General features: G+C 31.9%; 1 protein-coding gene across 3 annotated transcripts in view; it reads right to left on the reverse strand.

The window, feature by feature from the left end:
- Grik2 (glutamate ionotropic receptor kainate type subunit 2) overlaps positions 1-22301 on the reverse strand; it is a 533349-nt gene that overhangs the window by 102669 nt on the left and 408379 nt on the right. For all 3 annotated transcript variants that reach the window (XM_090338374.1, XM_090338373.1, XM_090338375.1), the window contains exon 13: positions 2093-2211. In XM_090338374.1, the coding sequence (XP_090194500.1) occupies positions 2093-2211 (119 nt within the window). The remainder of the gene's footprint in view (positions 1-2092; positions 2212-22301) is intronic.

The raw sequence follows: 22301 nt of genomic DNA on the forward strand, positions 1-22301 counted from the left end.
CTGGTTAGGGGCTGACTGTCATGTACTCAAGGTAACGTCATGTCCAACACTATATCCCACTAATTCCTGAGGATCTGGGCATCAGCCAGGATAGTATGGGGTCCTCTTTCATGTATCCACCAGCAATAAAGGTGATGTGTGGCAAGGTAATGTATATTTGACTGTTTCATTCTTTAATTACTTCAGAGATTGAGATTGCAGGTATAGTCATTCCTAACTAGCATTACTGAAAGTAAGTTCATTTTGTGAACATACAAATTCTCAAAGACTTCCAACAACTTCAGAGAATTTAAAAAAATTTTAAGAGTTAGTTTACTATTCAATGTGGTATCAAAATGTTTTAAATAAATCATTACAGAGGTTTATTATTAGTAAAGCTCACTCCACAGTATTAAATTTCATATTTGACAGGTCACTAGCAGTTTGTCTATATGAATTGTATTTTATGCAATGACGCCTATAAAAGAATTACCCCCATAAATTTAGGCTTTCATTTACTACTAATATTTTGAAAGAACTCCAATATTGTCTTCCAAGTGTGCATAAGCCTATGCAAGAAAAACAACCTTACCTTGATCCCAAAATATAGGAAAGGGAAAATACAACTGTTTACACCTCACTTTAGAGTTAAAAAAAGAGATGCCACAAACTAAGATTAGCTCATATAATACATATGTTCATATTTTATAAGGAGAGATTTATTTCAACATGGTAGGTTTTACTAACAATATACATTAAACACTATTTAATGGTAAATTGTTGCTTTTATCAAGTCTATTCTCACTTTACAAAAATTTATAAATGAGTATTAATAGTTAATATATTTATGTATAATATTAAACATAGGATTTTATTGTATCTTTTAAAAACATTTTATTAGTGCACAATAAATTTTCATTCCTTTGGGTCTATAATAGAATAATAAAATGAATTTTTTTTTTGCCAGTCCTGGGCTTGGGCACAGGGCCTGAACACTATCCTTTCTCAAGGCTAGAGCTCTACCACTTGAGCCTCAGCAACATTTCCGGCTTTATTCTATGTATGTGGTACTGAGGAATCGAACCCGGGTCTACGTGCATGCTAGGCAAGCACTCTACCACCAGGCCAAACTCTCGGTCGTAAAATGAATTTTTTAAAAAAGATAATCAACCCACCACCAAACTTTACAGAAAAACATTATGGCAGGTGAAGTAATTTTTACAGGAATATGTTTACCTCCTTACTCCATTGATTTCCAGTTGTTCAACTTTCAGATACAATCTGTGTCTATTAATTTTAAATCTTAAATATTACATTTCATGTACATAAAATCTTACATCTTGATTAACCTCTTATTTTGAGTAATAAACTATAGAAATGTTCAAATTTTAGTTATATATTAAAATATTAATAAAAGAAAACCAACAAAACATATCTGAAAAATTGTAATATATTCATATAAAACATTAACATATCATTACATGTATGTTATCACTTTCTAAAATATAGCCTTTACTATTAACATTTATATGATAAATTTTAAATAACTATATAAAAGTATTTTTGCATGCATTCCTGAGCATGCAATAAAGTATATTCTTATATGCTATTAAATGCAGCTAATATTTTACTTAAAATCTAATTTTAAATGGTTTCAGATTTTAATTTTACATATTTATATGCAGTGGTTTAGTAATCATGCAATGCATCTAATCATCAAGAATTAATATGAAAGAGGATAAGTTTTTACATCAAAATGAGACAGGAAACAGGAAGATCACACTGTATTCTTGTCTCAAGGAGATGTAATTTTAGTAGTACCTTAAATGCAGCTTCTAGCTAATGAGTCAGGTTAGCTTTGTTATCTATGAAATAATGTACCTACTGTGGGTTAAGAAAAGAAAATTAGATGAGAATACACTATGTGGATTTGCAAAAGAATTTCTCTGGGATAAGATTTGAGAAGGCCTACAGGCATTAGGTAGATGGAGAAGCTGGATTATGGTTACATGCATAGAGGCACCCATGCAAGCGACTTTTGCCAGCAAGAGCTGTCACCCCCAGCAAAAAGTGGGATATGGTGCCCAAGGGAATAGCAGGCTGAATCGTATACCTTGCTGCATGAGAGCTCCAACTCCAAACCAGAAACTATTTAGCAAGGTAAAATTGTTTTCCACCACGTCTGAGTCAGGATTGCAAGGGTGTGGGTTATACCACTCATAAGGACTAAACCTGTGGTAATTGACAGAAAAAAGAATATATTTAAATTGCAGTGAGAAGAAATCCTATCCAGCATTTTTGCTGTAAAAGAAACAAAAAGACAGGTAAGATTAAATAGAATCCAGAAATAGACATTCTTATAGTAAGATTTCATATGCATGACAGCAAGTGTGAAATTTTAAAGATCCCTGTCCTTATCAGTTAATTTCCATTCGAAGATAAGAAATGACATTTCTTTACAGTACTCTCAGTGCAAGAAGAAAAACTGTGTATCAGTCAACCAAGAATTTTTTTAAAGGGGCATTTTCATACTCCAGATTTGTTTAAAAACTCATTTAAAAGAAACCTAGAAAAACAATCATTGAAAAAGGAAGCAACTTTAGTTTAAGAAATGAACACTTTGTTGGACTAAGGAAACATTATTAAAGACAAGAAGAAATTGACAATCATCTCTACACTGTCACTATATAATAGAAACTACCAGTAATAAATTAAAATAATTTATACACATTTACATAACCTAAGAGAATGATACTGCATGCTTTCATATGTGAACAGTAACAACTCTGAACAACAAAAAACCCCAAAATCTCTGTATTCTAACAAGGTTTCAATATCATTCTGAGTTTTAGAACTTCTAACAATATGTATATTATCTGCATTATGTAAAAAAAAACCTGAAAACAGAAGATGGCTTTTTCTCTTTTACTCTGGGCTCAAAGAAGAATTCATTTGAATTACATGTTAAGATAAAGAAAATCACATGTAATGTTACGAAATATCAGCACCCTTCATATAATTCAAACTGAAGACCTTTTTAATTGGCAACTTCACATAGAAATTTATTTGTGTTAATTAAAACCCAGACTTATTTATCAATTAATAGAAGTATTCAAACACATCATCTCCATAATTAAAGTATAATTAATAAACTAAAATATTTCCCCCAAATCTCAAATTTAAAGCCACTCTTTTATAAAACAAATAACTATATATACCTTTTATGAAAGTATATATTTTTAAATCTTGCTTTCAATAAAGGTTATGTAAATATTGTATCTATCACTTCAGAGAGCCCAATTTTCTCCAAAATAATCTTTCTGACCTTTTAAAATTCAGAAGATCAAACAACCATTTTTTGCTAATGCAATTTTAGAACACACTTGTTTTGATAATCTATGCTTAACAAATGAAGGGTTTTGCATCAAACTCCAAGTTAAACTAGCATGATGAACACAAAGTCATTAAACCTTTTGATCTGATATAATATGCATGAGTATAATTGAACTAGCATTGTTAGACTTTTGTTTTTAATTTATATTGCCTTTTACACTAGTGAGGATAGTTTGTATATTATTGTTAAACATCAGATTGTTTTTCAATTTCTATTGATATATGTATATATGTAATTTTTAAACCACTCTTTTATGAAGCATACATACACACACACATATATATAGATATATGTGTGTACACATAAATATATAAGTGTGTGTTTGTGGGTGTGTTTGTTTATATTTTGTGTGTATTGTACTGGACTTGAACTCAGACCTTCAAATTGAGGGCCGTATTTTCTCTCTTGGCTTTTTTTAATCCTTTGCTGGCACACTGTCATTTGAAGTATACCTCTAGTCTCACTGTCTCATTGGAGATGGATTCTCTACGCTCTTTCTATAATGGTGATTTTTAATTTTGATCCTCAAATTTCAGCCTCCTGAGTAATTAACCACCCATACGAATGGACTACAGTCTTTATACAAAACTATTTTCTTTTTTTTTTAATTCACCAGTAAATTATTTAAAATACCATAGTTCATGAGAAGCAACGTCATCTAGTCGTTATAGGTGATGACATTTGTATTTCAACCACAGATCTCAACTATGGTGCCTGTATTCCTTCACCTCAACAAGGAAAGGAGTAAAATGAACTAGTTGTAAGGATTTCAGGTTGAAAAAGGTTGTGAACTCACCTTCAGTTACTTAATTTTAGTTTTTGAATAATTAAATATTATTTTCCTACTCCTGAAAATGTATGAACTCTAAACTCCAAAAACCTAGTGGAAAAAAGGGCTCTCAAAAGACAAAAGTCTAACTTACAAAAGTCAAACTTGAATATTCAACTTTGTCTTCCTCTGTGTCCCTTTGATTTATTGCCCTTATCCCATTGGCAATCTCCCACCCCTCTTCCCTCCCCAGGGTTATTGAGTTAGGACTTTCAAGCGATACTCCAACATTGAAATATTCTCTCTTACTGACCTTGCCCTGTTTGTACATAAAATGTTCTCTCTCCTTCATGTATTGGCACAGCTCCTCTTCTAAACTTTGTTTCTAAGCTAAATGACCCTTTCCCTCTAAGGTTAAGTGCTTTTATTACCACTGTCCACTTTAACTCCAGCATTTTACTCCTATTTCAAAACTTAATTTTATTATGAGTTAATTTACTTCACTGTCATTATTATTAGACAAAAGCCTAAACTTTCACACCTGAATTTTGACAAGTTGGAAGGAATTATTGCTTGAAAATGTACACATTGTAACTATGATTTTTCTATTTTTTTAAACTTGACCTTATTCTGGTTAATTACTTCGTTGTCGATACAGAGATTTCCCATCACATTTTATCCATTGGAACAGGAAAATGGTGAGCTTTTCAACTGAATCCATCTCAAAGAAAATAGACACAAACATTTCCAAAATGAATTAAAAAATAAAATACTGCAATGTATGAGATATACAAAACTTCTTAATATTACATGCAACTTAGTAGGTTGGCTGTGGTTTTATCATTTCATGATCATAGACTTAAAGGGTGTTTGGAGACCATCTATCTTTGGCTACTTTTCAGTTTAAGTTCCAAGTAACTTAAAAATTCAAAATGTGATGCCCAGTTTTCAACTGTTAATTCTGCCATTTGTGCAAACAATCTTATTTTGTTCACTTGTTTAATTAGAATTGAGGCAGGTACTAAATAAAAATACTGCAGATTTCTTATAAGAAAGAAAAATTGATAAAATAGCTTATTTCACCCAATTTTTTTTTTTTTTTGTGGTTCATGGGGCTTGAACTTCAGCTCAAAGCTACCACCCTACCTCTGGGTCTGGGTTTTGTTCATGAGCTTTTCAGTTTAAGGCTACCGCCCTACCCTTGAGCCACACCCACTTCCCCCGCTATGCTATCTGGAGGTTAATTGGAGATACGAGTCTCAGCCCAGGCTGGTTTTGAACTTTGATCCTCAGATCTCAGCCTCCTGAGTAGCTAGGATTACAGGTGTGAGCCACTGCACCCAGCATCACCCAATTTTTAATAAATCAGCATGACATGGTTTTGGGTGTAATAACAAGATCCAGGTTAACATCTATACATATTAGACTTATTTAACTTAGTAAAAATTAACCTAGATTAGAACTCTTCACATGACTAGAAACCATTTTCTCTTAATTTAGAAACCATTTTTATAGTCTTAAGTTTTTTAAGAATCACTGGCTGCTGCCACGTGCTTTCAAACATAGATGAACAGAGCTGGTTGATGCTAACACAGATGAGTATGAAAACATTGACTTGTTTTACTTCCATTGTAGAGCATGAGAGAGAAATTCATAGCCACTTCAGTCATAAAAGCAAATAGACACAAATGACAATGTATTTCTAGAATCTAGACTCCTAATAGTCACAAGGGTAACTTTGTTTATAAGGTGCAGAGTTCCTGTTAGTGAGTTTAGCTTGGAAATGCCACATTCAGGACCAACTATAAGAGCAGTCATACTAGGTAGGTAGTAAGGCAAATTAAACCAAAATAAAAATAGGAAAATTACTCCTGGCAGGCTAGCCAGGGCATGAACAATCTGAGCCTATTTTGTGTGCCCTGTTAAAACTAAGCTGTTCTGATATGTTGGGAACAGGCATTAAACAAAATTCTTTTTGAAAAGCAAACAAACCTTCTACTGAGAGCATAAGAGAAGATGCCGTAAAGGAGAACTTTAGGCATTCCTGATGAAGTGAGCTTTCATAATAAACTATGAACATGAGACATGTAATTATTACCTTATATCTGTTTCAAACTTGATGATTATACAACATCCAGCTTTTTTATTTCATTTATGATAATGAATGATCTAAGATCATCACTATTCTTAGGATTTATAAATGATTTTTTATAAAATAGTAATATTGCCAAGAGTCCACAAATGACTAGTGCCAAATCAGTCATGGAGGCCACTGGTAAGCAACATTTTAATCTCTTACTGAAATTCATTTCAATTCAATTTTTATCAACTTGCAAAGAAATAGAAAGTATATTTATATGATGAATGCACTCCCTATTGACAATAGTATAATAATTTCTAGTTGTCGTATGCTCTAATGTTTAAGGGATTTTTCACTATTTATCCAGGACAGAATATTCTTTCTTTCATATTTTAGTACATTAATATCCTGCACTTCTGAGAGCAAACTCAGTAACACTGAAATACTTATAAAGATTTTCATCATAGCACACATCAGACTACAAAAACTTCATTTTATTCCAAGATAAAATCATATTTGTATTAAGGGAATTGAATACTGATTTCTATTAAAACTAAAACAAATGACTTTTTATCTGTCATCACACGAAACCCCTAATACTGAATGGTTTAAATGCTACCATTAATTTATACACCATCCATATATATATGAAATCCTTCAAGAATTTCAAACTCATTCAAAGTCTACACTAATCCTCCAGTATTATTGTCTTATATCTTTCTATTGCCAGCCAAGTTTTAAAAGTGGAGCAAATTGAATAGAATATTTCCTCTTTTATACTTTAAGAAGTTAACTTTTTAAATCCAGGAAGAAATGATTAAACATGACAGAAGCCTCAGAAATTTTAGTGAATCATCACTAAAATATTTGAAAAAAATAAATCAAGCTCAATGTATTAGAAGAAGAGAGAAAGAAATCTTCCTGGGTAGATTATATTTCAAAACTATTTATTTATAATTAATGTGCTCATAAAATAAATATCAATAAATAAGCCTAAAACATCTTAAGTCAAACAAATATAAAGTGATATAACTTCAGAATATGTACCATGTCCTACATACTGTTAGTTATCTTTCTAATATGTTGACCATGAGAAAACTTCTGAAAAATGTGCCTTTGCTGCTTTCAAGTTTAGTCTGTGCTGTTACCTTTGATAAAGTTATTAGAAATCTAAAATACTGATCTCATATTTAAGTGATATTTTACTTCATAATAAACCAAATAATTACTTCTTTTCAGTAGCCTCTTCTAGCAACATTCCATATGATTATGAGAAATTGTTCTGGGGATGGTTTGCATTTAACTGGCAAGTAGAATTTCACCTGTGGATGTGTGCTTCATAAATTTATTCCTTAAGTCATTCTAAACAGATATTATCCAGAAAATTACTGTGACTAATATTCCATAGTTTTCACAGCTTAAGTAGGCTTAAATGATCCCTTTTAGAGAAAATAAAGAATGCTTGATATTCTTTCAGCTGATATTATACAGCATATGTTGTTATATATTACACACATATTACAAAAAATATTCCCTATTGTTCAATGTGTTAATTTTTACACTCTAAAATGCAGTTTAAGTTGGACCTCTAATGACTCATCTTGTAATCCTACCTGTTCAGGAGGCTCAGATCTAAGGACATAGGTTTGAAACAAACCCCAGTGGGAAAGTCCATGAGACTCTTATTTCCAATTAACCACTGGAAAACCAGAAGTAATGCTGTGTCTCAAAGTGGTAAAGTGCTAGCCTTGAGCCTTGAGCTCAGGGACAGCACCCAGGGCCTGAGTTTAAGCTGTATGCATACTCCTCCTCTACAAACAAACACAAAGTAGTTCTCCATGCATTAGAATATAAGACATACATTGTAATATGGAATTATTTAATTGGAAATATCTTACTTAAAATTTGAATTTTAATTATATATGCAATTCAACAGTACATACTTGCTTAACATAGGCAAAGGTCTGGATATGATTCCTAGCTTGCCAAAACTTAATTATCAATAATAATAGTAATAATAACAATAAGTTGCAATAGTAGTAGTTTCTAAGAAGAGAAATCCCTTGATACAGTTTACTCTAGTTATCTTCCAAATTATTAATGAGCAGGATATTAATTAAGGTAGTGTTTTCTATGCTCAGATGTTTAAGACTGGATAATGTAAAATGATATGGTGATATTTTCAAGTTGGATGGTTAACCAAAGTTAGGAAAGAATGGAAGACACAAAACACTCAGGAAACACTAGTGTATGAACAAAAGGCACAATTAAAAACCTAGAATGGCAATTTTCTATAAAAAAATGCAATTTGATATAAGTAGATTTGATCCAATTAAACACATCACCAGGCTTCAGAATTAACAGACATGTATACCCACATTAACTGATAAATAAACATTGTGGCTATCTATTAGCCATTAGCACTATGTTTACACTGTACATTTCGAAACACTTCCATATCTCCAAATAGTAATGTCAATACTTTGTTCATTCAACCATCATCAGGAAGTTTTGATTCTCTTATCCACATTTCCTTTTAGGCAAGATTTCTCAAACTTTAGTCCTCTAGTGCTCTTAGATTAAAACTTGGCAACAAGTCCTATTCCTTTCCATTCAGTTCTAAACTCTTCTACCTAATATTGAAGGCTTCAATAAGCTGTTAGTTCATCATGGTCTCTACAAAGCTCTAAGAATATATTATAATTTATTTAATTAAAACAATAAAGCTCATGTGTGATATTCATACCAGCACTTTTACTTCCCTGATGAAATATTTTCTATTAGAGGCAATTAGTTCATATCCTGCTTATATATTAAAATCAACTTTACTTGAATGATAAGTTCTTTAGTAGGAGAGGAAATGCTCTATTTTATTTAACATCTTTTTATTTTTATTTTATCTAAATTTTATCTCTATTACTCTTAACATTTTCTTCATGTTTTAAAGTCTAACTTACTTACTTTTTTGTGATAATAAACTTTTTAAAGGGAAGGAATATGTTATTTTATTTTATATTTCTTCCAGCATAAGAAAAATACTGAGTACAGAAGTGATCAGTAATAGTTTTACATTATTTAGCTGGTATATAAAAATGCAATCCTTTCTTTCCAGAAGATCCTCTGAGTATAATTAAGAATAAATAATAACAATGGATATAGAAGATTCAGAAGAGGATAACTTTCTCAAGGCTAGTGCTTGAGCCACAGCACCACTTCTGGTGTTTTTGGTCTTATGCAGAGGAATCTAACCCAGGGCTTTGTGCATGGTAGGCAAGCAGTCTACCAATTAGCCACACTCTCTATCTTAGTAAGTAATTACTATCATAATATTGCTTTTCAAAAAATAATACACAGAAATATCTTAATTATCCTACAGAAACATGGTAGTTTGTTCAAGTACTATAAAAATGTGTCTGTTCTACATGAGAAAGGGTAGCAATGTTTGTGAAGTAATGCACCTTTTATCTGGCTAATATAATGTAACCCTTCTATTAATTACAATAAAATATATTTTAAAATGTGTCTGTTCTTTATTTCCCATCTTATGAGGCAAGGAGACCATATTCATCACAACAGCTAGTCAATATTTAACACTTAGGAAAAGCAGCATTTGTCTTCATTTCCTGTGTTCCCTTGTCTACTTGTCATGTTTGTAATCTCCTTTCTGAACATAATTACTTCCTAAACTAATGGAATGGAATAAATATTGTTCCTTTGTATAACAACACATACTCAGAATCGTATTTTTATCCAATCAAATCTTTCCCTACACAATAAACAAAAATGCCTAGATAAATGTCAGCATACAAAAATATGTAGTTAAAAATAAACATTTCATTAAGTAAGAATTTCCTCAGAGAAATGCTTGGGGAGTTCTACAATATAGTTGGTTTATAAACTCCATCTAATAGATACATTTCCTCTAGCACATATAATAATAATTAGAACTTCACACAACTGTTGGATAGACAGCCTCCATGAAAACAGGATAAAAAAATGGGTGAAAGATATTTTCTGGTGGAAGAAAGAAGAAAAAGAAGAAGAAAGGAAAAAAAAGAAATTAGATGTGGTGAATGGACATTCCAAGAAACAACAAATCCCTTCTGAAATGCAGGAGTAGGAACAATACTCTCTAGCCCTGTTAGCAGAATCTTGGCTAGGAATGAAAGCATTACTTCTTAAAGTGAAGGGAGAGAAGGGAGTCATATTCATTATTCAACCTTTTCAAGCTCAGCTTTCCCACCACCGCTAATCATTGTTGATAACATGATCTCCAGCAAGAATTAAAGACCAGAGTGTGTAAATACTGGAAACTGACAGGGATGGAAAACTGGTTGGCATCCTTGGAAATGCTATGTACTGAAGTTTAGGTAGCCTGCTGAAATTATAATAACAATAATAGTAATAGTAATAATAATTAGCAAACAGAATCATAATAGTAATACAACTTTTCAAAACCTACTTTTTGCTGTACTTCCTGACATTATCTGAAGTGCCTAAAGTGCTTATACAAGTGAATTAGAAACCCAGAGAATCATAAAATTAATAGGGATAAAACACATCACTGCATGTAATCTTGTCTATGATGTGGCTTTCTCTCCGCCCCCCTCCCCTTTCTGTGTGTCTGTCTGTCTGTCTGTGTGTCTGTCTGTCTGTCTTTCTCTCTCTCTCTCTCGGATGATGGATGATAAAATAAAGCACTGTTTTTTATTCTCTTAATATGACTCCCACCATGAAAACAAAGAATCCTTTGTGGAGACCTTGGTTGAGACTATTTGAATTATTTTAAAGGTCAGATTCAATATGCTTGGGAATGAGGGCTTCTATTGATCAGAAGGAGATGAGAGAGGAGGAAGGGAAGTGCTAAAACTATTTAATTGCATAAAATACAAATATCCTATTCAAATATCTAGACAAACAAATTAAATTGTTTTAGTTAATTGCTCATAAATTTAAAGGATGTGTAGTATAACTCAACTGTCCCTAATAAAACAGGTTGAAACTGTAACAAACTCAAGAAAACTATTAATAGAAGGAAAGGAAAGATTATGTTAGAATCTACTTATTGGCCTAAAACAGCCAATAAACTAAAATGAAGTATTCTGTATTACACTGTATAGTATATGGAACTCTAAATTTATGCTGTCTTAAAGGTTAAATACTTTCAAAGAGCTTCTAAAGGAAGAAGAGGACACAAATTAGAAGCCATAAACCAAAACTAATGAACTAATGCTAATAAACTAATAAAATAAACCCTAAGTAACAGATTTCCTCTGAAAACTTCTAAGCCCATTTTTAGGTATATGTGTTAACATCCTACAAATTCAAGATTTTAAACTTCGAGCTTTGCTAATTATAAGTGGTAAAGTTCACTTAAGGCCTACAATAGGTTGGAAAAATCTTGCCTTCCTGTTGTATGTGATGTGTTCTCTGTTGCTGGTACCTTGGTTTCTATTCTCTGATTAAAAATTAGTCTGGGGGGCCGGGAGTTTGGCCTAGTGGTAGAGTGCTTGCCTAGCATGCACGAAGACCCGGGTTCGATTCCTAGGTACCACATACTTAGAAAAAGCCAAAAGTGGGGCTGAGGCTCAAGTGGTAGAGCTCTAGCCTTGAGAAAAATCCAAGGACAGTCCTCAGGCCCTGAGCTTAAGCCCAGGCCTGGCAAAAAAAAAAAAAAAAAAAAAGTCTGGGTCATTTTGCTTTATTTCTTTGTTCTTTTCTGCATTTACATGAGTTTCTCCTGATTATTTGTTAAGCATTTTAATATCAAATAGGGACCAATACTTTTACATATTTTTCCATTTGAAATAGTATGTGCTCTCTTTATTAGTCATATAATTCAGTTTACAAGTCACAATGCGCCTAGCACTATTCATATACCATTCTTGTCATTTCTGAAAACTAATCTGCCTATGTGAAAATTCTGCTAGAACTTAAAATTTTATTTTAGTAAGTAGGATAATCAAAATTCCAAAGTCTAATTTAAACACTATGCAGAATATTTCAATTCTGCATCATCTTTACATAGCTAACATTTATTTAAACTTAGACTTTCAAATCATCCAGATGATCTTCAGAATTGTATCCAGCAATTCAATTGCCTTTACTTTAAAAGGCATTTCATCCTTTTTACATTGTTTTCATAACTTTTATCATTTGGCAGTCTTGCTCATGAAGCTTCATCTATTGTTTCTATTTGGATAGCCATGCAACAAGTGCTTTCTTTTTAAAATAATAAATGAGGAAAACAGTAATTTAAGCAATTGTTTGTGAAACTAACACATTCTAATATAGGCTAATATCTTCTACGTTTGTAAACCCAAGTATCAGTAGGTAAGAGGTAAGGAACAGAGCTAAAATTATAAATAAATTCACTATTATATTCATATAGTCTTTAAACATAGACAAACATGAATAGAATCACATCATTTGTAGGCTGTGCTTGATACTGAAATGCCAGCCATGTCTTTTCAGCCTTCTTTGTGAGTCTGTGCAGATTTGTTCCCTTATGGGGACTGTAGTTTCATCTGTGTGACTTTTACCCTTCTGTCTCTGGATACACTGCTTTGCTAGTACTTAGGATCTTCCTATGCACATTTGTTCTTTGCAATACTAAATAAAATATCTCCTATTTAGATGGTATATACATTAAATTGGTATTTTTTCGCATTGCTTAGAATGAATTTTCAAATTTTTAGGAGTAAATGATTTTACTCCCCAAAGGGCATCTGAGCCAATTCCCTATCTTGGCTAATGAGTACTGCTGTACAGTGGTGCTGGTGGATTTACAGTCTTCTGGTTTGTGATCTTTGGGATAGATGCCCAGGAATGTCATTGCTAGATCATAGGGTGGTGGTTTGTTTCTTCTTTCTTCTCTTTATCTCTTTTTTTTTTTTTGAGGAACCTCCTTATTGCTCTCCAAAGTAGTTGAAAGCATTAACCTTTGTGCTAAAAGTGTATTAGACTACCTCTGCCCACATCCAAATCAGTATCTGTTATTATATATGTTCTTGATGATGGCCATTATAACTCAGATAAGGTGGAATGTCAGTGTAGTTTTGATTTGAATTCCATTTATGGCCAAATAGGTTGAACATTTCTTACAATGGAATTTTACTGTTACATAAGACAAAATGATTTTTCATCATTTGCAAAGAAATAGGACTTGGAAAATATGTAAGATGAAGTAAATAAGGCCCAGAGACACAAAAGTTGCATCGCTTCTCCAATTTGTGGAAGCTAGAATTGATTCGTAGATGCATAATCTCTTGGGTGGTATATAAGCAGACATAAATGTATTAATTGAATTACAGTGGATTTAGAGGAGTAGTCATACAATATATGATATTTAAATGAACAAAATAAACATCAGAAAACTGATAGAGTTGGGATAGGATCAAGGAGAAAGGAGAAGACAAAAGAAGATACGGAGGAGAAAGAAGAAATTTAACGTATATCGTATAAAAATTAAGTGAGGGAAGTGATAGGTTGGGAGGGATAGGTGAGAATCATGAGCATGACCACATTGATCACTGCTTTGTTGAATGGCAATCAACACCTTAATATCAGGGCAATAAGTAGTTGTAGAGAGACTATTATTATAGATTAATAGGTATGTTCCATGGCAAAAAACATTGAGGAACAAATTCACTTGTCTTCTTTATTTGTAGAGCCTCCATTTATTATTTGTATTCTTATCCTAAGGGGAGAAAGTATTACCAAGTCCTCCTGACATTTTATGACTATGGAGTTCTTTTCCAACCTAGAAATCGTTTGCCATCTGAGGTCCTGAAATATGTCCTAATATATACTGAATTGTTTATATTGTATAAGCATTATGGAGACAACACAGGAAGAAGTGACATCTATGAAGATTTGTTGTACAGATAAACTGGCATGCCCTTTTAATTGAAGCCCCTGTTTGCCTAGTCCTAGACTATATTCTTGAGGTACAACTATGTTGCCAATTGTTGGCAAAATACTAATGAATTATCATATAATATCTTAAGTGATGTTATAAAATTCAACTATTCAATGCTATAAATAACTATTTATAATGTGAAACATCTCAATATACTAATTTTAGACCTTCCCATTTATGAACTATTCAGTCAGGTTTCCCGTTAGCAAGTGAACTTACTTTAAGTTGCTAATGGTCTTTTGGAGGACCAAAATAATTGTGCATAATAATGGTACTGAAAGATTTTAGAAAATCCTTTTCAATAAGAATTTAGTTTTTGACATTAGAAACAAGCTCAATAATTCAGAACACATTAGTATCCACAATGATTCATCCCTTAAGATGATCATGTAGCTAAATACCTAATTTATTTTTTCTTCGAGACATATTCATACTAATTTAACCTTCAACTTCTATGAAAATTACCTAAATATCAAATTATATTTGTAATCCTGAGGATAAATTAGCAACTATTAATGCTTTAAAAATAATACAAATATCTGAAATTCCTTGACAACAACAACAAACTCCACCCCTTTCCATTGCTATCAGGCCTGCACCTTATAAACTTCTACATATTCTTCTCATCCATTCCACCCAGCTTTGTAAACACATTCTACCTGAACAATTGCTTATTCACACTCACCTACTGTTACTCTCTCTTGTTTTATATATGGCAGATGGATAGACGGACAGACAGACAGACAGATGACAGGTAGATGTGGTAGATAATATGGATATATGATAGAGAGATAAAATGAAAGATTTGTGATAAAAGAAGGGAAATGAAATAAAGGGCAGCAATAAAAGGAAAATGAGGAGAAAAAAGGACAAAGTAGGAGAGAAGGGGGAAGGAAGAAAGGGCATGAGAGGTATGACAAAACCTCTTCAAGCTGCCTTTGAGAATCAGTCTTCAAACTATTTCTAACTCTGGATTCAGAAAATCTTTTCACATAGCTTAATACTGGATACAAGTTAGAATATTTAAATGGCCCTGGAAACTGGCAAATGTATAAACCATAGCCTCTTTCACGACCATAGACAAATGATTACATTTGTATCATTGAACAATATTGTGTTAATTTTTTTTCATTAATTAACCTGGATACTGTTTAATTGGATGTTGGTCACCTACAAAATTACCAGAATTACAGTATAACATGCAAGAATTATTTATGTGAATTGTAATAATATGCTCTTTAGCATATTATTAAATAGATCTCAATGCATTGGAAGTTTATGAAATGGTAATGGTGAATATTTCCGCTGCTTCATAATATAATGAAAAACTTGAATTGTGAATAAATAAAGAAGATAAAATGATGAGTATTTAAAGTGCAGTCCTCACTGCTGGATCATATTCAAAATTTAAATAAAATAAAAAATAAACTTCATTAACATGCAGACTCCTATTCCAAGGATTATTTTAAAGAAAACCTAAGTCAAAATGGAAGAATGAACCTTATTTACTTCTTTTGCTAAAATTGTGTTTGCCATTAGAGGATTTAAAAACTCTTTATTAGAATCCTTGATTGGTCAAGCTATTTGGAGGAAAATAATCATACTCTTAGTGATAAAATTTTCTAAAGTAATGGAAAAGCATAATTCTACTCTTAAAACTAAAAATCTAAAATTACACAATGGCTTTAATATATTCCCATTATTTGAGAAATCTGTTTTTTTAATACTCAATCGCTCCATCAAATTAATTTAAGAGTGGCTTTAAATTGAGAATAATAAGGGAAGCGGATCACAAATCATGGTGGAAATAGACGTGCCATAAATTTGTTTCTTACAAGTTAACTATTTGTTGCAAATGAAGTACCAAACATTAAAAAGGAGATATTTTGCAATAAATATCAGCATCATTTACATTTCAAAAATTCTCTCTTAGACTTACAGATTAGAAGCAAGTGGTTATCTTGTGCTACCCTTGCTAAGGATTTTAAAAGCAGTAAGTCCAGAATTAAAAGGCTCAAGGCAGACTGCAGATCAGTCAGATAGTCATGTGGTATCTAACACTGAAAAATGAAGCAGACTATGCCTTTTTTTAAAAAAAAAAAAGATAAGAATAAAATGGACACTCAATCAAAAGATGTTATCAACAAGAACTTGAATCTAACATTTGAAAGGTAACATTAAATATTTTTGTCATCATTTGGCAATTTAATTTGAATTATTAACTAATGTGTAACTGGGCTTATACAAACTTACAAATGTCAGCAATTACAAACATGCAAGAAATTTACACTTTTATTCCTTGGCTAACTAGGAGTTTTAATTATAAAAACTATTTTGATAAGAATATCCACTTACATTTAATAATTGATAAACTTCCTATTTTTCTGACTGGAAATGTCTTGAAAATATACAAGGTGGCATCAAAGAAATTAATAAAATATGGTTTAGTCCTTAAAACAATAATGGCATGTTCAGAACTTGTTTCATTTTGTACTAAATTATCCATATTAGTAACAATAAAAATTCTTGACAAATAGAAAATTTGAAATATCTGTCATATCTTTCTTTTTGTTTTCATTTTTGCCCATCCTGGGGCTTGAACTCAGGGACTGAGCACTGTCCCTGAGCCTCTTTGTGCTCAAGGCTACCACTCTATTATGTGAACCACAGGGCTACTCCTGGCATTTTCTAAGTAATTTATTGAAGATGAGAGTCTCATGGACTTTACTGCCCGGGCTGGCTTTGAACTATGATCCTCAGATCTCAGCCTTCTAAATGAGTAGCAAACACTTGGCTGAAAATTGAAATAGAAATGAAGTATGTTTCAATAAACATATATTTCAGTGAATGTGAACTTCTTTTTTGTTTCTCTATCTACAGGAATTTTTGGTTTACTATTTTTATTTTTTGCTTGCAAAATCACTTTAGAAATACAAGTTTCCAAAACATCTCTCCAGTCTAGTTATTAAATAAATTTATATTAATAGACATCTCCCAACACCCCCATTCTCAATATCAATAAGTAAGGGAAGCAGGGAAACACTTACCTAGTTTAATTACATTAAAATAATATTCAGGTGCATATTCTGAACCAACTTAGATGACAGTTGTAGCCCTATTCTGGTTATAATGTTTATCATGCCAGTAACATTGAAAACCTACAATTTCACCTTTGCTTCAAATATCAAGTTCATTGGTTTCAATAATAAAAATCTATTGTAAATTTATTTAGTTCTTTTTATCACTTCAAGTGTAGAGAAAAACTGGAGTATAAGGAAATAAAAAATGCTTTCAAATAAGATTATGCAACTTTCTTGAGAAATATTAGGAAACTGCTATATCCAGATTAGGGGTGGAAAAAGAGTTATCCCTTATTTAAATTAGTAGATATTAGAAACTAAAGTCTGTGTCAGTTCCATAGGCATTAATGGAAATAGAATCACTATAGCTTTAAAATGCAGATGTAGATAATTATTTCATTAGCAACATTTTTCTTCCTAAATATATAAATTTTATTTCTTTGCTTTCAAACAAAATTTCAAAGCTAGGTGTAAAACCAATGCATTTCTAAAATAAATAACCTTACCTTTTCATTGTCCCTAATTATGCGAGGATTAACTAGACATATTTAAAGCTGTACATTGAATATCAATTGAGTAGTATGTATTGTTTTACTAATTTGTACACAAAACAAATGTATTCAAGTTCTTTCTACCCAAATATATTAAAATGCTCATTAGTATTGGATAGAGCCACAATATTTTTTCTAACAAAACTCCCTCCCTCTCTCTCACTCTATTCAACAGGATTGATATGAAAACAATTTAACTTGAATGATGTAATTATGTAATGAAATGTAAAAAATTATAGCAATTGAGGTGTTGTGACATGCTCTAATGAATGAAGTTATACTGGTCGATGGCACTGTACCTCCTACTCATTAATTATTTGGATAGAGGGCATTATTTTTCTTAATATGAAGAAATAAAGTCATAAGTTACAACTAAAAGTTTTGTCTCTACATTGTCATTTCATATTGATGATACTTCTCTCACAAACATGACTCAGAAAAAATAAAGTAATCCCAAGTAGCACTTGATTCTCAAGGAAAAAAAACCTCATAATGCATTTATATTTTTCACTTTACACAGCTAGCAAATTTTGGGAAAAGAAATTAGGATTTCTTGGAATAGGATCACAAGACAACTGTGATTCACTAAATTTTAAACGTTCTTACTTTTTAAGATAATAAAAGAAACATAATGTAAGTAATAAAATAGACAGTCTACTCTTTCATTGTGCAATTTAACATAAAAACTTTGGCCTTTCTTGATTAGACGTTGTAAAATATTTTCCAAATAACTTCTAAAAAAGCAGTTGGCACTGGTGTCTCACACTGCTAATCCTTAGCTACTGAGAAGGCTGGGAACTAAGGATTGTGATTTCAATTAGTGCCCAAGCAGATAAAATGAGAGACTCTTATCACCAGCAAAAAGGGAAGTGAAGTTATAGATGGAGAGGTAAAGGGAAAGCCTTCAGGGAAAATGTCAAGCAAAATTATGAGGCCCTGAGTAAGCACTGATTTTTTTTCAAGATAGTATTAAATAATGAAGACCTTTAAATCTTAAATTGACTGAAACGATAAAACGTCATGGGTGAATATTTTTTCTAATCACTAGGAAAAAGCAGAAGTTCATCTATATTTAGAAAATTGACAGAAGCAAACTGTGACCAAATTTATGAACAAAACTGAGATACATCTATGTGGTAAGAAATTAAATTTATGACCTTCAGGAAGCTAAGTGGATAATCTACCAAGTTACATGCTCAGACCTGAGGTACCATTTTGGTAGGGAAAAAGTAACCATTTAATATGTATTACACTGTAAACATTTAATTTCAAATGTTTAGTATTCTTCAATTGCTTAGTGTCATCCCAAACAGAATACATTGTCAAAATTCATTTCTGTGATTAACTGAGAGAGACACTGTGTAACTTCCAATTGGAAACAACTGTCACAGAATGACCATAGTTGTCAAAAGTTTTTTGGTCACAGTATTTATTAATTATACACACCTAACCACATCTAAAGAGACATTCAGTTCTTTGGTATCCAGGAAACTTTTAAGTTCAAATCTGATAAGGCAGCAAAGAGAGGCATAGTGGTAACTGATTTACCCATAAGATTTGAAAAAAAAATCTGTTAAATTTTTACTCATTCTTGCATATTTAGTTTTGACCTAACAATCAAGAACAAGTAATCTGGAACTATCTGAAAGGCTCAGTAGAAGAATGTTTATCTAACATTCTGTAGACCCTGGGTTCAATTCCCAGGGCTAAAAGTAAAATTTTAAAGCAAATAAATAAATGGCATAGGGAGGAGAGAAACAAAACCTTATAAAATTATGCTCACATAATTATTCAAAAGAGAAAATACTAACAAATGTAGATTATAGAAAATATGAGAAAAAAACATTGTAATCTCTTGCTATCTCAGGTCCTAATCTCATGTTATCTCAAATAAACTTATTGTTGTAAATTGCTGATAGTAAACAGAAAAGTGGAAACACCTCCCAGTAATATTGGGTTTTCTATTCTTTTCTAGTTAATCTGTTTTGATCTCTGCTGCCTGATATCTCTTCGCCAGAACTGAAAAGAAATCAGTTTTCAGTTAATATACTTTATTTAAGCTAGGAACTGAGGGAGAGGTTAGTTAGTATCTCCACCTCTATCTTATAGCCAGGAACATGTTGAAACTATGACAAGTGGTGCATTGTGAAAATATGAGCCTACCGAATAATAATTGAGAGAAAAAAAATCATTTGGAGTAGAAATAGCTTCACCACTTGTGGCAGTTATTTACTTCCTAGTGTGATAGTGTGTCTTGGTGTTTAGTAATTTTAGTGTTTTTGTTTCTTCATTAAAATAAACATGTTGATATGTAATGAATTTTTGCAAACATTTTCATATATGTTAAATGCAGAACATCCCTTTTGTTTCTAATACTGGAGATTGAACTCAGGCTCTGGGCACTGTTGCTGAGGGGTGTTTTGCTCAAGGTTAGCATGCTACCAACATAGCCACAGCTCCATTATTGGTTTTTAGATTGTTAAATGAAGATAAGTCTCATGGCTTTTCCTGCCTGGATTGGCTTTCAAAGGCAGTCCCCAGATCTTTCCAGAGTAGCTAGGATTCCAAGTATAGGTTGCTAAGACCTGGCCAAAGCAGTACTTAAAACCCAAACAAGTAAATTCTAGAAAAATTGGCTAAATGGAAAGAGTAATAATAAATAGGCTTCTTTATGAAAGTCAGAATAGGTCTCAAACTGTAGCCTATGGAAAGGAAAACTCAAGTGTTTTCCTGAGTAAGTGGTTTGCAAGTTGATGGCATAGGCACACAACAAAATAGGCATTTCATTTTAATGTGACAACCATCTCTTTGACAGCAGATTAGTTTAACACTGAACATCCCACCCAAACAGTTATCCATTTCTAAGTGCATAATAATTCATTGTTGCCCTTCACTGTATAGGAAATGTCACCCATCATTGTGACAGAAATATAAAAGCTATTGAAGTCAGGAGCCAAGATCAAAGCTGTTAAAGCAAGCATTTTGGGCATGCTTTTCTATCACTCGTTAAACCATCCAAACATCTATGTTTAGTACATTTTTACCTCTAAGCTCCAGAGGAGCACAGAATATTTTTTAAGTGTAGGAATTCTTAGTAAGAATACAGATATGTCATCTTGAAACTACAAGCCATGTTAGAGACAAAAATGTATGTCAAGACATTCTGTTTTTTCCTGTAGTAATAAACCCTTGAATAGATTCTAAAAGCCACACATTACATAATCTAACAGTATTATGGGTAATATTCTATTATTTTTAAAAATCATGCAAGTTAATTCAACATCAAAGCAAAAGAAATTTCATGTTTGTTTGTTTACTTAAGAAACTTATGTGATATATTCAACACATTGAGTATTCTTGTTTTGCGACTCAGTGAAGAAAAGCAGGTTAGCTAATCCCCTAAATATTTTTACTGTTGTTTCTTTGTGTAGCCAAACTCCTTTGTTCATTTCAGCAGCCAAAAGTTTTGGGTCATGTTTTTGATATAAAATTTGCTATACTATTACTTCTTTTCTCAGATTTTATTTTATTGCATTTAAAATATAAATGCAAAATAGGTGTATAATAGTCTTACATGCTTAGTAAAAAAAAAAACTGAAGTCACATCAATCCTGTTGAATAGGAATGTGTATACTTCTCCCATCTTTCAGTTTTTGTCCTCTGTTATTAATGTGTATACCAAACTACAAAGAATCCTAGAACAAGATTTAGATGCTAAATTTAAGAACAGCTGTGGTTGTCTTAAAGCTCTTTGTAGTTGAAAGAAAAAAAATCTCTCATAGCAATGGGAATTTAAATGGACTCATATTTTAGCTAACATTTATAGTATTTTCTGTTTATAGGAAATATTTGAAGCAAGGTGAAAATAACTCTTATCCATATAATGCGTGGGTGCCCTAATCAGTCTTATGTGACTAACTGCTTTCATAATAATCTTAAATCTAAGTCAAAGAAAAAGAGAAAAAAGAAGGAAAAATAAAAAAGAAGAGTTCATTATAACTATGTGACAGTCCCCTGTGAACAGATCTCTTTCTAAATATTTGACAGTCGAGATCTACTCTTAAAATACTTGAGATATGTCCTCGCATTCTCTGTATGGAATGCAGCATCCCAGCCTCCTCTTTAGTCTTCAGTGAGTTCTCAGCTAATTCAGAGAAGCATGCTGATTATGTCATTATGCTATAAGAGACCATACAATGTAAAACTATACTAAGACAAACATAAATGGCATGGCTCCTTTTGATGACATTGGTAAAATCCATTTAGAGCATTTCTGATTTATTCTTAGAGGTGTTATGTATAGACTAAATGAGAGAAAAGATTTAAAGTTCATTATTCAAACTATATATTTTTAAATATATCTCTAAATACCTGAATCTTAATAATCACTAACTTTTTAAAAAATTTTCACTAAAGTTATTAATACTATGTTAGAGTGATGTTCAACAACCTTCAGTCAAAACAATATGCACAATTTTTTTAGTGGAACTTTTTTTCTCCAGTGAAATAGGTATTTTGAAAAGCATT

This window comes from Megascapheus bottae, chromosome 8 (genome assembly GCF_031878675.1).
Source record: "Megascapheus bottae isolate mThoBot1 chromosome 8, mThoBot2.hap1, whole genome shotgun sequence".
NCBI classification, from domain to species: Eukaryota; Metazoa; Chordata; class Mammalia; order Rodentia; family Geomyidae; genus Megascapheus; species Megascapheus bottae.